Consider the following 19,980-nt stretch of genomic DNA (forward strand, 5'->3'; position numbering starts at 1 on the left):
ATTTTTTAAGGCCATGTAATATTTCACTCTGTGTCTATACCATTTTTTCTTTATGTATTCTTCAGTGAACATTTGGGTTGCTTTTACCTCTTAGCTGTAAATAATGCAAATATATTTTTGAGTTTCTATTATGAATTCTTTTGGATATGCACCTAGAAATTGGGTTGCTGGATAACGTTTTAATTTTATTTTTAATTTCTTAAGGAACCCCTGGAGTGGAATATGTTTTACATTCTTGCCAAAAGTATACAAAGGTTCTGATTTTATCACATCTTTGCCAACATTTGTCAATTTCATTTTTGTTACTTTATAAATTTTAAAATTTGTTTTAATTAGTTATATCTGATGGTAGAATGCATTTATGCACTTTGATATATCATACATAAATGGGGTATAATTTCTCATTTTTCTGATTGTACATACAGTCATATATGTACATAAGGTAATAATGTCTGTTTCATTCTATTATCCTTCCTATCCCTATATCCCCTCCCCTCCTTTCACTCCCCTCTACCTAAAGTAACTCTATTCTTTCCTACTATCCCCCCTCCCATTGCGAATTAGCATCCTTATATCAGAGAAGACATTTGGCTTTTGTTTTTTTGGGATTAGCTTATTTTGCTTAGCATAATATTCTCCAACTCCATCTATTTACCTGCCAATGCCATAATTTGATAGGGGTATCCTAATGGGTATGAGATGGTATCTCACTGTGGCTTTGATTTTTATTTCTGTAATTGGTAATATGTTGGGTATCATTTCATATACTTGTTGGCAATTTGTATGTATTATTTGGAGAAATTTCTATTTAACTTCCTTGATCCTTTTTATTATCGAATTTTTTTGTTGTTGAGTTGCAGGAGTTCTTCATAGGTTAAGGATATCAATCTCTAAGTAGATCTGTGATTTACAGGTATTTTCTCATGCACTCTAGATTGCATTTTTACTCCACCAAGTGTTTTCTTTGGTGCTTATTAATTATAACCCTAAAAGTGGAAGAATGACCACCTTGTTCAACATAAAGGAAAAAAAGTCCCAAAGCATCATAGTATTAAACTTATCCTATTGATGGAAATCCTTTGGGGCCTGATAACTGTTTATTCATCTTTTAAAATATCATACACCACACACACACACACACACACACACAACACATATAAATAGACTTCTGTGGGTTATAATATACGAAAAACTTTTAGATAATTTTGATATGTTCTTTTTCCTTCATTTTGAATCACTATAATTTTCCCCCCTGGTTTTATTTGAGTTTGATATTGGAATTAGTTGCCAAAGAAAGCTAATTTTGAGAGCTAGTGCTAATAGTGCAGACAAATCCCTGGTTTGAATGTGGTTCAATTGAAACTTGAAGAGGCAATTTAGGAATCTTCATTGCTTGATTTTGCCATTTAGTATGGGCTTCAGACACAAAACATGATTATATTTCATTGTAATATAGGATTGTTATTTTAGTCTTGGGTTAACTGAAGGCAACTGGGAATTGGTTCATTCAGTCAATGATCTTGTGGAACAGGAGTAAGGATCAGGAGAAGTGAAAAGAGAAGGGGGAGAGCCAGTGCAGTGGCCCAATGCTAAGGCAGCCTGTTTCCTTAAATCACATGATTTTTTGAGAAGTCTTGTGGAACTGACTGTGGGAGGAAGAGAGGGGAAGCATTTATCTTTTAGCTCCATGTTATGGATTGCTTCACTTTTGAAGTGGGCTTCATGAGTGCTAAGTTATTTCTTGTAGGACTACACATGGTGGTGTTATAAAAGCCTCAGGGCAGGAAGCTAGAGGTGTACTGTAAGTTTCTGAGCTGGTGTTTGGTTACATTGCGGGTTGCTTCTAACTCTGTTCAGCACTGGCTGCTGCTGATAGCTGAAATAAGAGGTGAGGCTGAAAGGATCTTTGGAAGTGTCCTGTACAGAAACTTAGTACTGGAAATGCATACAGAGGCAAAATTTGGTGCCATTAATGTTCATGTGTCTAAATATTGCTAGGTTTCAGATGCTTCCACACTAGATAGTGAAACAAGATTCCCGTCTCATTTTAAGAGGGAAGACAGGTGGAGCTTATATTTTAGTGTGTTTTGTTGTAATTTAAATTACTTCATATATATTATCTTATTTAATCCTTGAGATACCTCTGAGATGGGTTTGATTAATCTTGTTTTTTATTTATGGGTAGGTATGTTCCACAGAGAAGTGAAGTAACTTACCCAAAATTATTGAATTAATAAATTGCAAATATTAAAGACCTATATTACTCTATGAAACTTTTCTTCTGTATTATAGCACCCTGTTATTGAAAACTATGTATAGTAATTATATTAGAGATCCAACCTATAGGTCTAAACCCTTCATTTTTCAACTAGTTTCTGGTTTTAACGGTCATTTATATGCACTGCTCTGATCCACTAGAGGTCAGTATCGGGTTAACAAACAGGAGTCTTGTTTTTGATTCTTATTTTAACTGGCTCTAGATAGGTACCTTTGGAAATTATATTCTATGGTAAATCTTTATTTTAATGACATATATAGGATGCCTCATAGACAATTTTTGACTGTTTTAAAAGTGTTGATTGTGACTTTTTAGGTTAATAGTTCAGATTAGGTAATTCTTATGGTCATTCCCGTAGTCCTTAGCTGCTGTTGTCTTATCATAAGTAAGAAGAGTAGCCAAGTAATGTATCTCATGGAAATCCCTTTCTGTTTTGGTGCTCAATCTCATTCTCACATGGATTTCTTTTGTTATCTCCTGCCTTTACATAGTAAACATATATGTAAACTTACTATGTGTATGTCAATGTGTCTGGACTTAGGGGATTCCAAAATACGGTAGTGTAGTGTTTCTTACTCTAAAAGAGAGAAAAGTGGTATACTGAGGTGCTTCAGTGTCTTTTTCACCTGAATATCAGTAGGTTTACTGAACTCATTTTCTCAGTCCTACACTCTGCCTGCTATTTTCATGTTTCCTGTTGCTTGGAATCTTACCACCAGCTAGTCATCAAGGCCAGAACAATTGGAGTTACTTGTATTTCCTTCTTCTCTTCCATGTACAACATGAAAATCAATAAATTATTTTCCTTTTGTTTCTTATATATCTTCTGCTACCTCAATTCAAATTCTTATCATTGTTATGTGGACTAGTCTATATGTATTTTCCTGCTTCTAGTTTTTATTTTCTCCCAGTTAATTGCTCCTCTGTACCTAGAAGATTTGTCTGAATTGTAAAGCTGATGTTGTTTTCCCCTTGCTTACATTTTTTCATTGTTTCTCCATTGCCTGCTAACATTGAAGTTGTTTTATGTGGCATTTTTAACTTTATTTCTTGTTAATCCTTCATAACTCATGCTCTGTTCTAATTATTTAAAGTTTCTTATCGTTTCTGGTGGATAATGTTATTTCATATGTAGTCCTTTTTTTTGCTATTTACTTCTTCTGGAATAGTTATCCTTTCCCTCTATATCCATTTGGAAAAATATTTATCTTTTAAGAATATCATTGGATACCTGGTTCTTTGTGAAGTCTTGCCTGAAACTCTTTCATGCAGATCTGATTACATTTTGCTTTGTGCAATCATTGTCCTCTATTTATTTCAATTATTATACACATTTCATTGAACTTCATCTACTTATTTGCCTCTTCCCTGTAACAGTGAGATGGGAGGCTCATGAGTCAGAGACTTCATTTTATTTCTTAGCATACCCAGCATGCAGCACAATGCCTGCCTTGATTCCAAGTAGGCATTCAACACATGAACGCCCTCTCTTACTGCCTAACTCATAGGGTGCTTTGAAAGAGAGGCTTTCTAATGGAAGAAGAATTTTAGTTGGGGTTTTGATTCAGGCAGGGAGGAGTCATCACGTAGAGAAATGACGAGAGTAAAGGTACATCAGTGCAAATTCACCCAGCATATTAGGAGGCAGAGTCTAATCCAAGAGGAAGATTGAGGGTGGAGAGTACTGATGAATACATTGGAAAATATACTCAGCTTCCACTATGGGAAAATCCAAGTGATAGATTATGTAGTTTGGATTTTGCTTATTTAATCCCTCCTCTGCACCCATTTACCTTATTTTAAAGTTGCTTATCGCCTAATTTGCATGATGAACGTTGTAGGTTAAGAAGAGCCTGGCTACAGTTGGCAGAGACAGTGCAGTGATGTTGGAAGGGAGGTGATGGTAGGAAATATTAATAATAGGAAACCAGATATGCTACTGGGTAGGGAGAGTGAAAGGAGTAGTAAAAGAGGAGTGTGTGTGTGTGTGTGTGTGTGTGTGTGTGTGTTGTGTGAAACTCATTCAGTTTCTATATATTAGGAAACCATATATTACAGTATAGATGATGAAATGTATAAAAATTAATTCACAAAGAGAATGAACAGTAAAGAAAATTAAAATGCCTAAGTGTTTTCTAAGGTCCAGCAGCTATGTGTTTGCTTTGTGCCCTTCTCCTACTAATCCAACCCAGTTGGTAGAAATCAGTCACCTGCTTCTCTGGCACATTATTCTAGGAGTTAACTTTTAGGCATAGAATAAGTGGTCCTGGTAAAAACCACTGAGCATGTTAAGAAAGATCTCCAAAGTGCTTTTATGGATTTTTTTTTCACATTTTCATTTATGTTCTTATATGTTTATGTCTATATTTTGTCCTCACTACTTCATGCCAGTTTCAAAACACACATTTTGTATCATGTTGTTCCACCCGAAATTTGGTATTTCCAACGTGGCCCTTCCTGCTTGGCAGATCTCTGAGGGTTTCTTTACAGATTGGAAAAGCCTATCCATTCAGACAGAGCTTTAGTATACAACTTGAAACACTTTGATTTGTAGCAAAGGGTTCACTGTAACAATTTTCTGATTTGGCCAAAATGACTTTGCATCTTCTATATGACTAGGAAAACCAGATGACAACTAAAATAGAAAAAAAAAAAACTCATAGAAAATCTAAAAATACTTTCATAAGACCCTTTCTAGATTTTTATCACTTGAAGTTTCAGTGACAGTATCTAGTTTGGCTCCTCTTGATTGCTTTTGAGACATTTTATTGATGGTGAAAAAGTTATTAATTTGGAATTTAATAAAATCTACTTATGAAAGAAAGGTTTTGGTGTACTGAAAGAAGGTAGAGTTAAAGTGAGCAAGTGATCACTCTTCATTTTGGTGATTGCTTTTTTAAATATGGAAGCTTTAGAAGTTCTGCCTTCTTTTGTGCCTTCCCAGAGCTCTTGATCCCATCTGTGTGGCTTGTACTGAACATAGATGGGAAAAACATCTTACTTGTGAGAATAGAAAGAATGTTCTATTTTATTTGGGATCTCTAATGCTTGGAGGATATATGTCTTATGTACAAATCTAAGTTAATGTTTTTGGGTACCTCCTCTACACCAGTTTGTTAAAGAAGCCATGTATTTTATGTAAATCAAATCAAAATATCAATGGGTAATATGCAGAGAAACAGATTTGTCCATTGATTGAAATCTGTGGAATGTAGATTCTTCTTATTTTCTTGGCAGAAACCAGCTCACATACTTCAAGTTTTTCTCTGGCCTATTATAATTGTTTCATTTGACCAGTGCCTGAACTGACTTCTTACACTATAATATTTATCCTACATTCCTTAATCTCATTCAGAAGATTTGAAGACACTGATTTTTCTCCTGTTTCAACTTGTCACAGAGGAAAATTATCATATATTAATTAGAGTGTATGTTCTGAGATGTCACATGCTCAAGCTTTGTATCATGGCATGATGCTAAATATTACATTAAAAAAAAGAAAGTTCAGTTTGGGAAATGTTGTTTTGGAATGTGCTGGCTTTAACCAAATTAAGTTTCTTTAAAATTGTACTACTCCAAACTTTCATCCTGGTGTATATCCACAAGGCTGCATCATGTGTAGTGTTTCCCCATTCATTTGGCCACAAAATCCTTATCTTGGAAAACATTTTGTCATGTTTTTAGGGACTGTTGTTGTAGTGGAAGGATCAATGATCTGGAATTTGGAAATCACACTTTGAGCCTCTGTTTTACCATTCACTAGCCTTGGGACCTCAAACAAACGCTTTGTCCTCTAGCTTCAGTTTCCTGAGTGGTAATTGAGGTCACTTCCAGCTCTAGTCCTGTGTGGTTTAATGCTCCTATTGTTGACTCTGGATAGTCACATTTCCCACCTCTTTGCATCTATTGAAACCATACTGTAATTTTAGTAATTATGTTAGGCTGAGTGGATTGCACTTCCTTTTCTGTATAAGCTCCGAAGAAGAAACCCTTTAAAACTCTTTTCCATAGGTCATGATCAAAGGGTCCTGTTGGATTCATTAGTTAAATCTCAGAAAAAATTCATTTCTTAGATAATTCATCCTTATGATTATATTTTATTAGTATCTTATATTCATATAATTGTTTATTAAAGTCCCCTAAGTTCAAATGTATTAATTAGTTCCAATTAATTTTTCCTTTAACCATTATTAACCATTCATTGTGGCATTTTGTTCTAAGAGATAAAATTTAGGCATTTGTACTAATCTCTTGACTACTTATATGAAAATGGTAATTTAGTGGATATATTTGAAAAGTTTTATGATAATGTTGACTGATTATCTTTTTTTCTGTGTTAATTGGACAGTGAGTTAAGACCAAATAACTTCAGGGTTAAAAATTAATTAATCAGTATGTTAGATTTTGTATCTGGGGCTAAAAATTTATATATTAAGGAATTTTGTTGTATTTTCTGTAAGAAACTAATTTTTTCAAAATTGTAAGCTCATTATCAGCTTGATTAAGTGTTGTTTCTTTTCATCTTTTCTTTATCCCCCCTCCCCCCGCCCCATGTATGTTATTTTTCTGTATCCTAGGCTCAACAACAAAGAAACCTGGATAACATTGTCTTGCAACAACCCAGAATAGGCAGCAAGAGAAAATCTAAGAAAGATGCATATACGATCTTTGATACAGAGATGGAAAGCACTAGCCCCAAGTCAGAACAGGATTCAGGAATTCTGGATGTTGAAGATGAGGAAGATGATGAAGAGGTAACTAATATTTGAATTGTATAAATGAGATTATTTTTAAGCCTAAATATAGTTTGCTTGAGATAATAGTTTTTTGTGATCTTCTGATTATTCAAAATGTGATCTCATTTTGAATTCAGATGAGCCCTAATTTAAAGAAATTGAAGATACATGAAAAGAATTTAAGTCCTTTGGGTATAGTCTGAGGAGAGGGATAGCTGGGTCAAATGGTGGTTCCCAGATTTCCATACTGCTTTCCATATTGGCTTCACCAATTTTCAGTCCCACCAGCAATGTATGAGTGTACTCTTTTCCCCACATCCTTGCCAACATTTATTGTTGTTTGTCTTCATAATAGCTGCCATTCTGACTGGAGTGAGATGATATCTTAGAGTAGTTTTGATTTGCATTTCTCTGATTGCTAGAGATGATCAACATTTTTTCATATATTTGTTGATTGATTGTATATCCTCTTCTGAGAAGGCTCTGTTCAGATCCTTGGCCCATTTGTTGATTGGGTTATTTGTTTTTTTCGGTGCTTAGCTTTTTGAGTTCTTTATATACCCTGGAGATTAGTGCTCTATCTGATGTGTGCGTAAAGATTTGCTCCCAGGATGTAGATTCTCTGTTCACTTACAGATTGTTTCTTTTGCTGAGAAGAAACTTTTTAGCTTAAATTGTGGTATATATGTGAATAAGAATTGTAATGCAAAAAAAAAGTACATGTATAAAGACATGAATTGGCATGAACATACTTTATATACAAAGATATGAAAAATTGTGTTTTGTATGTGTAATAAGAACTGTAATGCATTCTGCTCTCGTGTATTAAAAAAATAAAATCAATTAAATAAAAAAAGAATTTAAATTTTGATTCTTTTGAAAGAACTTAGATTTTAAGTATATTTTCCATTATTTAAATGATTCAGAGTTTTTGATTCTATACTGACTATATACTACATTAAGGAAAGAGTAGAGTTTACCTGATCTAGAGACCAGAGGTCCAAATGACCATAAACTAAATCTAGAACAGTTATTTGAGATCAATAAAAGATGTTATTTTAAAAAGGAAGATGGATTTCATTGTCTTGAGAAATGATTTGGATTTAAAATATAAAAACATTCCTAAAAGCTGAGAGTATGTTTTTGGAAACAGTTGATTATGGGGTATTTGGGAATTTTGTGACATATCCATAACCTCTTAGATTATTAGTTCTGTGTCACTGTCAGACAAAGAATTAGATAAAGTGGCTTAACTAGTACATATTTTTATATACTTATTTGTTGTTGGAAGTATAAAATGTTATTAAAACTACAATTACAGTGACATTTGAGATTCCTATTACAATATTTATTCTAAATATTTATTATTTCATACTTAATCAGTTTCTTTGTGAGTACAGTATTTAGGAGCATGAGCTTTGGAGTCAAATAGGCTATTCGAATCCTGGCTCTGCTATTTTATTTTAAAAAGTTATCAGTAATTATATAATTTACTTTAAAGATGGCCATTAGCGTGTGAGGAACCATTTTACTCCTGAACTCAGTAACCTCTTTTGCCCTTTAAGTGCTTACCTTCTTTTCATTGTTTTAATTTTTCAGGTAAAACTAGGCTCACTATTTCTTCCCCATTCTTGTCCCCTCTTACACCTTTACTATCCTTCTTCCTCTCCTATCATCCCTAAAACCATGCCCCCCAAACCTGTCACCATCTAATTTTGTAATTTTGGGTAAATTGTTTAATTGTTGAAACCTTAAGTGTTTTCATGCGTCAAGTAAAGATAATAATCCTGGATCTACATAAGTGTCAGCTCCATAAAAAGTGGTCAACAAATATTAATTTTTATCTTATTTTTATTAGTCTTTCTTGCTGACTTCTGTTATGCATCACTACTGTCAGTATGCCTGTCCCTGTTATTATTCCTTTAACTTCAAAAATCAAGTTGACATTGTTTGAACTGTTTGGGCTGAAAAACAAATACCAAATTGTTTATGTTTGAAACATTAGCTTTTAGTTGGTTGAGTGTCTGAGGGACTATTGTATGTTTAAAGTACTACATTCTTTTATTTAGTTTTCATTGTTTAAGGGTCACATTTCTGTAATTTAAGTGAGTAATTGTACTTAGATGACCTAAAATTTATACTATACTAGGAGATATTTATGATGTAAACAAGATAAATAGTTAACAGAGCCTAACAGTTTGATCTCAGTCCCTATTATACTTTGATAATAAGAACTCTTAATGGCTCTTTATAGAATCAAGAAAAGTCCTTTGAATGTGATTTAATGGGACACTTTAGACTAAAGAACTTGCCATTTTTTTTTTTCCTTATAATCCATGGAGATAGATAGAGGCAGAAAGGAATTGATCTCTTTGAATATTTTCTGGTATTTTCTTTTCTTGCCCAAGATGACTAGTATGTAGGATATGGATCCACCCTGGGGACCAGACTGTGAAGTACTAGACTTATCACAGGTAGCCAGTTACAATGGTAGTTTAATACAGTCTCAAGAAAGACAAGTTAATTTTTTTTTTTAACATTTTAGGTACCCATCAAGGAAATTAAATTTGCAGAATGGCTTATGGAAACAGAATTTGGACATAAAGTGTATTCTTACTCCTTGACAAGATGGTTAGATGATAATATCAAAGAGTGAATTACATACCCTGTTCTGAATAGGAACCATTCTTTGTCACTTAATTCAGTGAAGATCATGAGTATGTTTCTTTTAATTTATGTGCCATGATTCTTCTTTGCTTTGTCCTATAAGGTCAAGAGAAGATGAGGAAAGTGGGACTAGTCAAATATGTTGGAATTTCCTCATCAAGGAACTATTATAAGAATGTATTTGGAAGTTAATATTTTTAAATGATTCAGTATCCCAAATCAAACAGAATTCATATTCAAGATTTGCTGATTGAGCTCTTACAACAAGAATTTGGCATTTCACTGTCATCTGATGGCATCCTATCCTTTAAAAAAAAATCCTACCTTATATTTATTTACTTCTCAGTTTGAATCTTCTTCTAGTGCACATTCTTAATCTCAAACCTCATGTAGAGAATTATTTATTTAGATGTCTCTAAACTGGTTTCTTGGCATAGTTCTTGCATGGTGTGAATAAATTCTTCAGATAAGGTCTTTCGTGACCCACTGTGACGTTCTGACCTTCATTCTTGTCATTCTTTAATGGACCTCATTGAGAGTCCCATAATTTTTGGAGTATTGTGACTTTTAACTGTGTGCATGATAGCCACTGCATAGATTCCTATAGGGTAGTGGTTCTTAATCTATTTGGGGTCATATATTATTTTGAGAGTTTGATAAAAATATACAGAGTCTTTCCTTAGTGAAATGTGTGTATATATATACTTGCAAAAAGTTCTGCATGAAATTTAAAGTGATTCATGAAATTCATTACCCCTAGGAGCCAACTTAGGCTCCCATGATACAGGGCAGTACTTCTTGAACTCTAATGTATGTAAGAAAATGCTTGGGAATTATATCAAAATGCAGATTCTGATACTGAACGTTGGCAATCAGAGTGAGTCTGCATTTTTACCAAGGTCTCAGTAAAGGAGGGTACTTTTGGTCTCTGCAGCATACTTTGAGTTGCAGGACTGTAAAGGACCTTGAGGAAGTTTCTTTAGTATATAAATAAAATAAACTCATGAGTGTTTGGGTCTCATATTGATTTTCCAATAAAATGATTTATAAATATTCTGGTAATAAATGCGATACTTGAAGATAAAGTTGTATTTGTGTACTAAAATCTGTTCCTTATAGTTGGGTACTAGTATTGCAAATGAAATTTGATATTTCCTCTTTTTTTGAAATTTTATAATTCTGATTTAACAAATTTACTTTATTATTCTTTCAATTAAGACTTTTTAACCCTTTTGTATACTTTTAATGGAAAAATACTTAATACATTCTTTGAGTAGAATGACAGTTGTAGATTATTTGCTATGTCTTTAGCTTAATGGTATTTCTTAATAGGAGATCATGGAATGAAGTAGGTAGGAAAACCCAAACCCCTAGAACATGGCTTTGCACATATGAGGCAGAAAATTCATGTATTATTAAACCGAAATAAAGTTTGTTTAAAAATGGTTAAATTTAGTAGCCTGGGGAAATGAAAATGGAGTCTTAGTAGTAAATTACCATCTTGGATGGAAAAACCAACTCCCATGTTGAACCTGCTGATGAAGTTAGGCCCTCTCCCCCCAGGTTTTGTTGAAGTATAGTACATCTCTCAGTGATTGCTGAAAAGTGTTGGAAAGAAAAATATTTCCTAGTAAAATTTTCTGTATATTTTTGAGTAAGTCAGTGAAATGGTCACAATTAAGAAAAGTTTTTTTAGATTAATCATATCTGATATTTAACTGTTTTTGATGAACAACTTAATTATTTAGATTTTCAGTGAAAATATGTGTGATTTGGGGAATCTGATTTGAATCTCTATTTTGTATCATGATATATGCATGTTTTAATGTTCTTCAATTGTCTAAGGAGGACTTTAAAACAGTTTTTAAAAGTAGTGAACATTTTGGATTGAGAATGTATTTATTGTTTGTATTCACCGGGAGTACCATTTTGAGACATTTGAAAACAAAATGCAAAGAAACTCTCAAGGTGACATATTGTTTGTGAAAAGATGAACAATAATATCTACTTGTGAGTAGGGCTGTTGTGAGGATTAAGTGAAATGCTTGATACATATAATGGTATGAGTGTAAATAGGTCCTATTACAACATTATGACTTTTTTTTTTAGATAAAGGTGAAATATCAGTTGACAATTTTTGGTAGTGTATATTTGCATAGACTGATGACTCTCATCCAATATATACAAAAAGTTGCTAAAATAGAGCAGTATTGAATAAAAAATTGTTTCAAAAAGGTGACACATGTCTGTAATCCAAGCTACTCTGGAGGCTAAGGCTGGAAGATTACAAGTTCAAGGCCAACCCTGGCAGCTTAGTGAGAACCCATCTCAAAATAAAAAGACTGGGGATATAGCCCAGTAGTACAATGCTCGTGTTCAGTACTTAACACAAACACATAACACACGCGCGGGTGCGAACGCACATACACATACATGGTTCATGATTTCCTCTTTGTTGCTAGGTTACTTCAGATCTCCTTCATTCTTAGAATACTTCCTTGGTAGCACACTTATGACAAATTTTAGTTTGTATCTCTTTTAATTTGTTTTCAAGCTGTTAAGGAACACTAGCCACCTTGACATCCAGGCCAACCTACAATGAAATAAATGTTTGTTCATCAAATGATTCATGTCAGGTGTAGCTTTCCAGATTTTGGTGTGTGTGTGTGTCCTTTGAAACATGGAATTAGCAGATGGATTTACTAATTTGCATATGAATGCCATGTACTTTAGAACCTTTAGGAATGTCTTGATTGTGGCAGTATACTAATTTTGAGGTGGCAGAGTGTATTAATGTGCTAGGGCTGCTTTAACAAAATACTAACAGAAGATGAGGATTAAACAACAGAAATTTAGTTTTTCACAATTCAGGAGTGAGGGGGAAGTCCAAGATCAAAGTTCAAGCATGGTTGCTTTCTCTTAAAACCCCTCTCCTTGGCTTATAGATGGCTGCCTTCAAGTTTTTCTTTGTATACATGTCCCTGGTGTCTGTTTCTCTTGTTAACATGACATCAGTCTTGTTGGAGTAGGGCTTCCATTATGACCTTATTTAACTTTAAGGCCCCTTTTGCAAATACAGTCACATTGGGGGGGTTAAAGCTTCAACATATTAATTTTAGGGGACTCAACATAGGATGATTGGAAAGTGCACAAATAAGACTTGTATTTAAAGATACACAGTCCAATCCTTGTGCTATTGTAGCAAATCATGTAAATTTCTCCGCTTTTTCTCACTACAAAATAGTGACAATAATTAGTTTGTGTCAAATTTCTTGTAAAACATAGTAGTTGTTTTGATATTTGACCCATATTTTAAGTGGTTTGTGTAAAAACTTTCTATTGACAGAAAGGTAGCAAAAAATGAGGATTATTTCTCAGTAAGTTAAAGTGAAATAAAGGATGCCATTATAAATTCATTTTCATTAAACCAAATTGGCAGCCCATAGGCCAGAAATAGCTTTAAGATGGTTCGTTGGCTTACACAGGGCCTTAAAAAATGTTAAATTGGTTGCTGTGTTACTTGGCTTTCCATTGCTGTGACAAAACACCTGAGTCAAAATTATTTATCAGTCCATAGAAATCCTCTCATTCTATTTTTATTGCTAGCCACTACTGCATTGTTTGGCTATAGCATAGTTTAATCAGCCAACCTATATATGAACATAGTGATCTCTACTATTTTCTTATAAAACAGTGTTTCAGTCGCACATATATTAAAATAGCAAAAATTAAAAAATACACTGAATATCAAGTATTGGCAAGGACATAGAGCAGTTGACATATCTGGTGGAAAATGTGAAATGGTACAATCACTATGGATAATGTTTTAGAAGTTTATTAAAAAGTTAATGTACCTTTATCATATGGCCTCACACTCCCACTCCTAGGTATTTAATTAATATATTCACTAAAAAGCCTGAACCTGAATATTTACAACAACTTTGTTCATGCATTGCCCAGAATACAAACAACCCAAACATCCTTCAGTGGATGAAGGCATAAACGAACTTTGGCATATCCCTAATTGGACTATTCCTCTGAAATAAAAAGGAATGAAAACTGATATATGAAACAGTGCAGATGAATCTCAGATGCCTTATGCCAAACAAAAGGATCCAAATTCAAAAGTCTACATACTGCATGAGCCTATTTATTTATTTACTTGTTGGGGATGGGATCGAACCTAGGTTCTCAAACATGCTAGGCAAGTGCTGTACCACTGAGCTACATTCCTAGCATGTATGAGTCTATTTGTAGGACACTCCTGAAAAGGAAAAACTCCAGGGGCAGAAAATGGATCAGTGTTTTCAAAGGGTGAGGCATGAGGGAACAATTTTACTACAAAGGGGCATGGAAGAATTTCAGGGGGTGTTGGAATTTTTTTCTTTTTATTTTGATTATGATGAGTACAGGGCTATATGCATTTGTCAGAATCTACAGAATTATTCACTAGAAACCATGAATTTTTACCATATGTAAAATACCTTAAAACTTCACTAAATAAAAAAAAAATGCAGGCAAACCTGAGAATATTTTTCCATATAGTTAATGATGTATCTTCAGGGTAGGTTCCTAGAAGCAGGAATGTTAAGTCCAGGGATAAATGTATAGTTTGTTGGATAATGTCAAATTCCCCTCCATAGAATTGTATTTTTCCCCCCAGCCGTATGCCAGCAATGTATGGGGTACCAATTTCCTTGTTCTTTAAGAGAGTATTTATTTTTAAGCTTTTAAATTTTTGCCAGTTTCATAAAGGAGAAATTGTATCTCTGTATAGTTTCAATTTATATTCCTATTATTATAGATAAAGTTGAGTTATAAGCTTAAGGACCATTTGTGTATACACACACACACCCCATGTAATTGGAGGGTAAACTACTCATGTATTTTGCTCGTTTTTCTAATGATTTTGTTTCCTTTTTAAATTTTTATGAATTCTTTATGTATTAGGGATGTTAGCTCTTTGTCTAGTATATTGTAACATGTTTCTTCTTAATTTGTTTACCTTAATTTTTCTTCGTCTCAGAACTTTTATATTTAATATTATACTTAGTCTTAAATTAGCTTTTTTGCCTAACAGTTTGAAGTCTCTTAGCATATTGCTGGTTAAATAAAGTCCACTTGAAGTTTTATTTTACCAGGGTTCAGCTTTAAGTAGAGACTTTGGAGAGAAAAGCCTTTGATTTTTGGCTATAGGTTTTTTTTTTTTTTTTTTGCAGGACCTCAGTACAAAGAAATAATCTCCACTTTTAAAAAATTGGTACATACTGATGGGATCCCTTCCCCTCTCCCCGATTTTCTTCTGCTTAGTACAAACACTTGCATAAATAAATTTGTAATCTACTTAGGGATTTGTCATTAAGGATCCTAATAATTTGTGAGAAGCTCTGAAGCAATATTCTATAGTTTTCAGATAGAGCTCTGGTCAGGTTATTCTTATGTGCTCAAAGGCTTAGAAAATATATTTTTGCTAATTCTAGTTACTTACAGCCATAGGACTTCTAGTTTGTTGGTATGTCTACTGTGTTTAGTCTAGTTCCATGAAAGCTTATGTCCATATGAATTCTACACTTCTCCTCTAAATTTTTGAAAGTAAAGTAATTCAGAAAAGCACCCTGGTGAAAAATGTTTGCCAGGTATTTCCTGGCTTCCAGACATAATATGGGCAGTCACAAATGATCCTCTGAATGCAAAAGCCATGCCTCTTCACTAATCATTTGTTGTTTGCTTCCTACAGAAAAATGCCTGGTACACTTTAATGACTTGAGATCCAGCTGATTCTCAGAAATGAGCACTAAGCCTCTGCATTCATGTACCAATACCAAGAAACTGTTTTGTGTAAAGTGGTAATTAGAAATATTTTCAAAGTGAAGAATGGCCCAAATAATTAGTGAGAAACGTATTTAAATTCTTTGCAAGCTTCTATCATATAATTTTTGGATGCTCCATCTACTTTAAAGGTTTCTTAAGAGAAAAAGAAATGGTGTGTGCTTGCGTGTGTGTGTGTGTGTGTGTGTGTGAGAGAGAGAGAGAGAGAGAGAGAGAGAATGAATTTGTGTATGTCTGCATCTTCTGGGACAGATGTGTGAACAGCAGGGCTAGAGTGTCCTAATGCATTTCTGTTTTCATGCCCTATCTTTATCAGCAGCATAGGCAAACCTCTAATAGAACATTTGCTACTTTTCTTGAGTGGAGGGAGCCAAACAATGCTTTCTTGTCCTGTTCTCCTTTTGTAAGGTTATGCTTACCTAGCAGTGAAGCCAGTACATTATCAGGTGATTACTGCAGATGCCTAACCCCCCACCCCAGACTTCCTTCTCTAGTGAGTCTTTTAAGATAGTAGAAATATCTACTGACTCTTATTCTTTTCTGTGGGGAGGAGAGGGTAACAAAAATATTAAATGGATGTATCTGTTAAAATTTGAATGGCATAATTTATTTTATAATCAAAATCTCCCTTTTTGACTGAATTTCCTCCTGAGTTATGGAGGAGAAAAACCATATCCAAACCCATGGAATGTCATTTGTATGTAAACTATCCAGAATATGTTATTTTGTTATAAAAGTACAAGTGGATTAAGTCTGTGGGCTAAGGATATAACTAAGAGATCAAATTTTCTTTGACTTCCCAAATGGCACTGTTTTCTTGACAGCTTGCTTAAAATATTTGTAAAATAGTTTTTAGACTAATTATAATTAAATAAATACATCACAGTAAAAAATTTCCCTTTTTACTTTAATGTGTAAAAACATTTCTCTATGTTTTATGGGAGGAACTTAGCCATTTACCTTTACATTTTCAGAAGCTTCCTTTTACTTAAACTAAGATCTCTACTAGAGAAGAAGCAAAAGATATCAGGAAAGACAAATTCTGATGTTTTGCAAGTATTTTCATAATCTAATCAGAAACAGAAATGTTCATGTTTCTTTTCTTCTTGACCACCTAATATTCTCATGTCTACTCTGAATCTTTGTATCTTCTTTAATATCATTTACAGGAGTTCCTGAGGCTGTTTTTTCAGTGTGTATTTAGTAATCCTATTTATAAATTGACTTTTTTCTTCCTTGTTTATTCTTTTGTCTATAGATTGTTTTTGGTCATCTTTCTTCATGTAATAGCTGGTACATTTACAATTTTTAAATGCTACTTAGCAAATATTCCATAGGCAAAGATGAGAAAATACTGCTTTGACTGAAACTGTTAATATTTATCACATAAGAGTCATTGTATTAACATCTGTATTAGCATATAGTGGATACAGCATCTCTTGGATATGTGAATATGAAATTATAGAGGAGTATAATAGTTACTTCCATGATATCTACTCCTAGATATGATAGTGCAGTCAATCCCCCCAAATTTTAATAGCTTATTATTTATCTTTATTTATTAAATATTAATAAATGTTATTTAAAAATATATACAAATTCTCTATATTATATAACATGCTTCCAGGCACAGATCTTATTTGTAGTATATAAAATCTTACTATTGGATCCTTCTGAAAATTCAGAGGTTTGAGTAGGCAAAAGGCACTACTCCATTCACAAACTATACAGGGAATTAAGCAGCTGCTGTCCTTGGTGATGAAATTATTTCATGTGACTTCTTAAAGAAAACAACTAGTTAAAAAAGCAGAATAATCTTGAATGTGCTGTTTGTGACTATTGTTGGTATCTTCCTAGGTCTATTTGAACTTCTAGAAAAATACAGACCCCAGTATCTTAATTTCTTGAGTTCCTGACTGCCAGGCAGAGGAAATGTTTAACTATTTTAATCATGTTTCTGTATCTCAAAAAGAAAGCCCTTATGAGAGGAAATGACAACGTCCTACCACAAAGTTATCTCTTATCAGTTATAGTCTCAGTCGATAATGATTTGTCAAATTTGGACATGTGTAAAATGCAAGGTCTGTGTTATTTACTTTGGAAAGGAAAAATTAGATGAAGCAGATAAAGAAGGAGTCATGGCTTTTGTTAGGAGACAGAAACCATTAGAGACAGTCATTGTTAGCTTAGGAAAGTGTCCTTGGACCCCTCCCTGTTGAAACCCAAACCTGCTTGAGTCATTCTTTGCCACTTGAGGGGAGGGAGGGGCAAAGGTAGGGAAGAAGTATGAAGACAGCTTTGACTGGGAGTTAGCATTTTAAATAGCTGAATGTGGACCTTAAAGCAGAACTATTGCTCTGAGTCAGGAAAAACTGTCTTTTGTTCTGATCTTCTTGCCTGCCCCCGTTTATTTACATTCTGGAAAATTCATTTCTTATCCTTGCAGCCGTGTAGCATTCCTTCACGTACAGCATGTGTTGTTCTCCTTTTGCCTTTCTGTAGATGTAAGTGATTCTTTTTCATTAGTGGAAGCAGAGAAAACACATCTAGCTCAAAGCAACATGAGTCAGTGCATACTTTACATACCTCCATCCTCACAGCACTCTTCTGGGTTCCTCACAGTGTTCCTTCCTAGGGTTTCTCACAGAGGGGAGCAGAGAGGAAAAATGATTTCTAAATATGAGGCTGCTAGGGGAGTAGAGGTGAAGATTGTGAGCTGACGTCCTGCTTTTCTCCTTCATTTTTTGGCCTAGATTTCTTTGTACTGCTTTCAAAGCAGGCAGTCCTTTACTTGGGAAAAACTTAGCCTGATGATCATTCCAGAGGTTAAGAGATAGAGTTGATATCTTAGGTCAGAGCATTTAACAGTTGGAAGTTGATATAAAGATATCAAAAAACCTCACATAGAATAGGTTTGATTGGAAATATTTGTTGGTGATGATGGAAAAAACTTTCGTCATTTCTCTAGATACATCTTTTTTTTTGGGGGGGGGGAGTACAGATAAACCAATCTTTGTCTGTTAGTAATAAGTCTCTTTCTTTGTTAAGGGATCTATTAACTTATTGGCTACAACTTTCTAGGGAAACTTTTCCTTGGAGTGGATGGTCATTCTATTAAGGAAGGGTCTGACTTTTGCAAGGCTCTGTCTGAGGAATCGTTGCAAGCAGTTTCCTTTTAAGTGAAACTATGGCTCTGTGATAAAGTAAAACAAAATAAATTGCATGAAGAAGAACATATAAAACAAAGTTATGATTGAATTTGCTAATAAAAATTAGGTATGAAATTCTTTAAACTTTTTTGTGAATATATATTAAGTAACTTCCTTATAATCCTTATTTCTAAATAAAAGAAAAATATTTTATTTCCTATGCACATCAAACTTATTTATGCTATATATTTGTGTTTTTTAAATTTTCTAGTTGTAGATGGCATAATACCTTTATTTTGTTTATTTTTACGTGGTGCTGAGGTTCAAACCCAGTGCCTCACACTGTGGTAGGCAAATGCTCTACCAATGAGCTACAACCCCAGCCCTATGTTATATATTTCTTCTTTGTTGTTTTTCCCTATGCATGTGTAATTTTTATGTAGTTTTGTGGATATGATTTTTTAACATGTTAAAACATGTTAAAACAATAGACATGAAAAACAATAGATTGTTTTTCTTTTGAGATTATGTTTTGCTTAGCTGTAGACTCTAGTATTTTGGTAGGCTAAAACCCATGTTTTTTTGGCAAGATAAAACAGGCTCTGGTTTTTTTTGCAAGATAAATTTCCTTCAAATATCCAGTTTGTAATAGGAGGGGTGACCATAAAGGTGGTTTAATGTTGGGGTCATTTCATATAGGGAGGGACTATAATGATCACTTGGTGGCCCTTTTTAAGTAAACTTATTCACATAAAATTTTGTTTTGTTTATTTATAGCGCATATAGCACAGTGAGGTACTTTATAAATGGAGAGATTTAATTTTTGCCATCATGGGTGTGAAGTATATGAACAGAATGTTCCATTGATTCAAAGCAGTATAGAGATATGATGGTTTGAGAGGGAAAAGAAACTAAATCCTGTGCCACTGAATTGTGGAATTTGTAGATTTCATTAAGAAAAGCATCTTGGTTACAGAAGGTATGCCCTTCAAAGAGAAATGTGGTTTACTTTATGAAATAAAGGAAACCAACATTGTCATTATGCATGAGCATAACTCAGTTGAGATGAGCCTGTTGCTTAAGTTCTGAGAATCATATAGTTGCCAGTGCCATAATAAAAACATCAGTGGGGCCTTTATTTTGATTACTTCTTCATGTATTTTTCTTTTCCTTTTTGGTGTGTTCAACATTTATTTGCAGCGTCTTCTTTTATTCTTATTGAATCCCTATGTATCAACTGATGGCTCTCTCTTTTCAATTGAGGAAAGCTAGGCCAAAGTAAACTGTGACCTACTCATTGTCAAGTCACATAGCAAATTAG

At 33.7% G+C, this 19,980-nt stretch overlaps 1 protein-coding gene across 7 annotated transcripts in view; it reads left to right on the forward strand.

The window, feature by feature from the left end:
- Exoc6b (exocyst complex component 6B) overlaps window positions 1-19,980 on the forward strand; it is a 622,696-nt gene that overhangs the window by 238,976 nt on the left and 363,740 nt on the right. For 6 of the 7 annotated variants that reach the window (XM_046432321.2, XM_058575126.1, XM_058575132.1 and 3 more), the window contains one exon: window positions 6,856-7,032. The exons of the other annotated variant lie outside the window; for it this stretch is intronic. In XM_046432321.2, coding sequence (XP_046288277.1) covers window positions 6,856-7,032 — 177 coding nt within the window. The remainder of the gene's footprint in view (window positions 1-6,855; window positions 7,033-19,980) is intronic. 7 annotated transcript variants of the gene reach the window in all.

Source organism: Marmota monax, unplaced genomic scaffold (assembly GCF_021218885.2).
Source record: "Marmota monax isolate L192 unplaced genomic scaffold, Marmota_monax_Labrador192_F-V1.1 WCK01_AAM20220418_F8-fsc00106, whole genome shotgun sequence".
Taxonomy (NCBI): Eukaryota; Metazoa; Chordata; class Mammalia; order Rodentia; family Sciuridae; genus Marmota; species Marmota monax.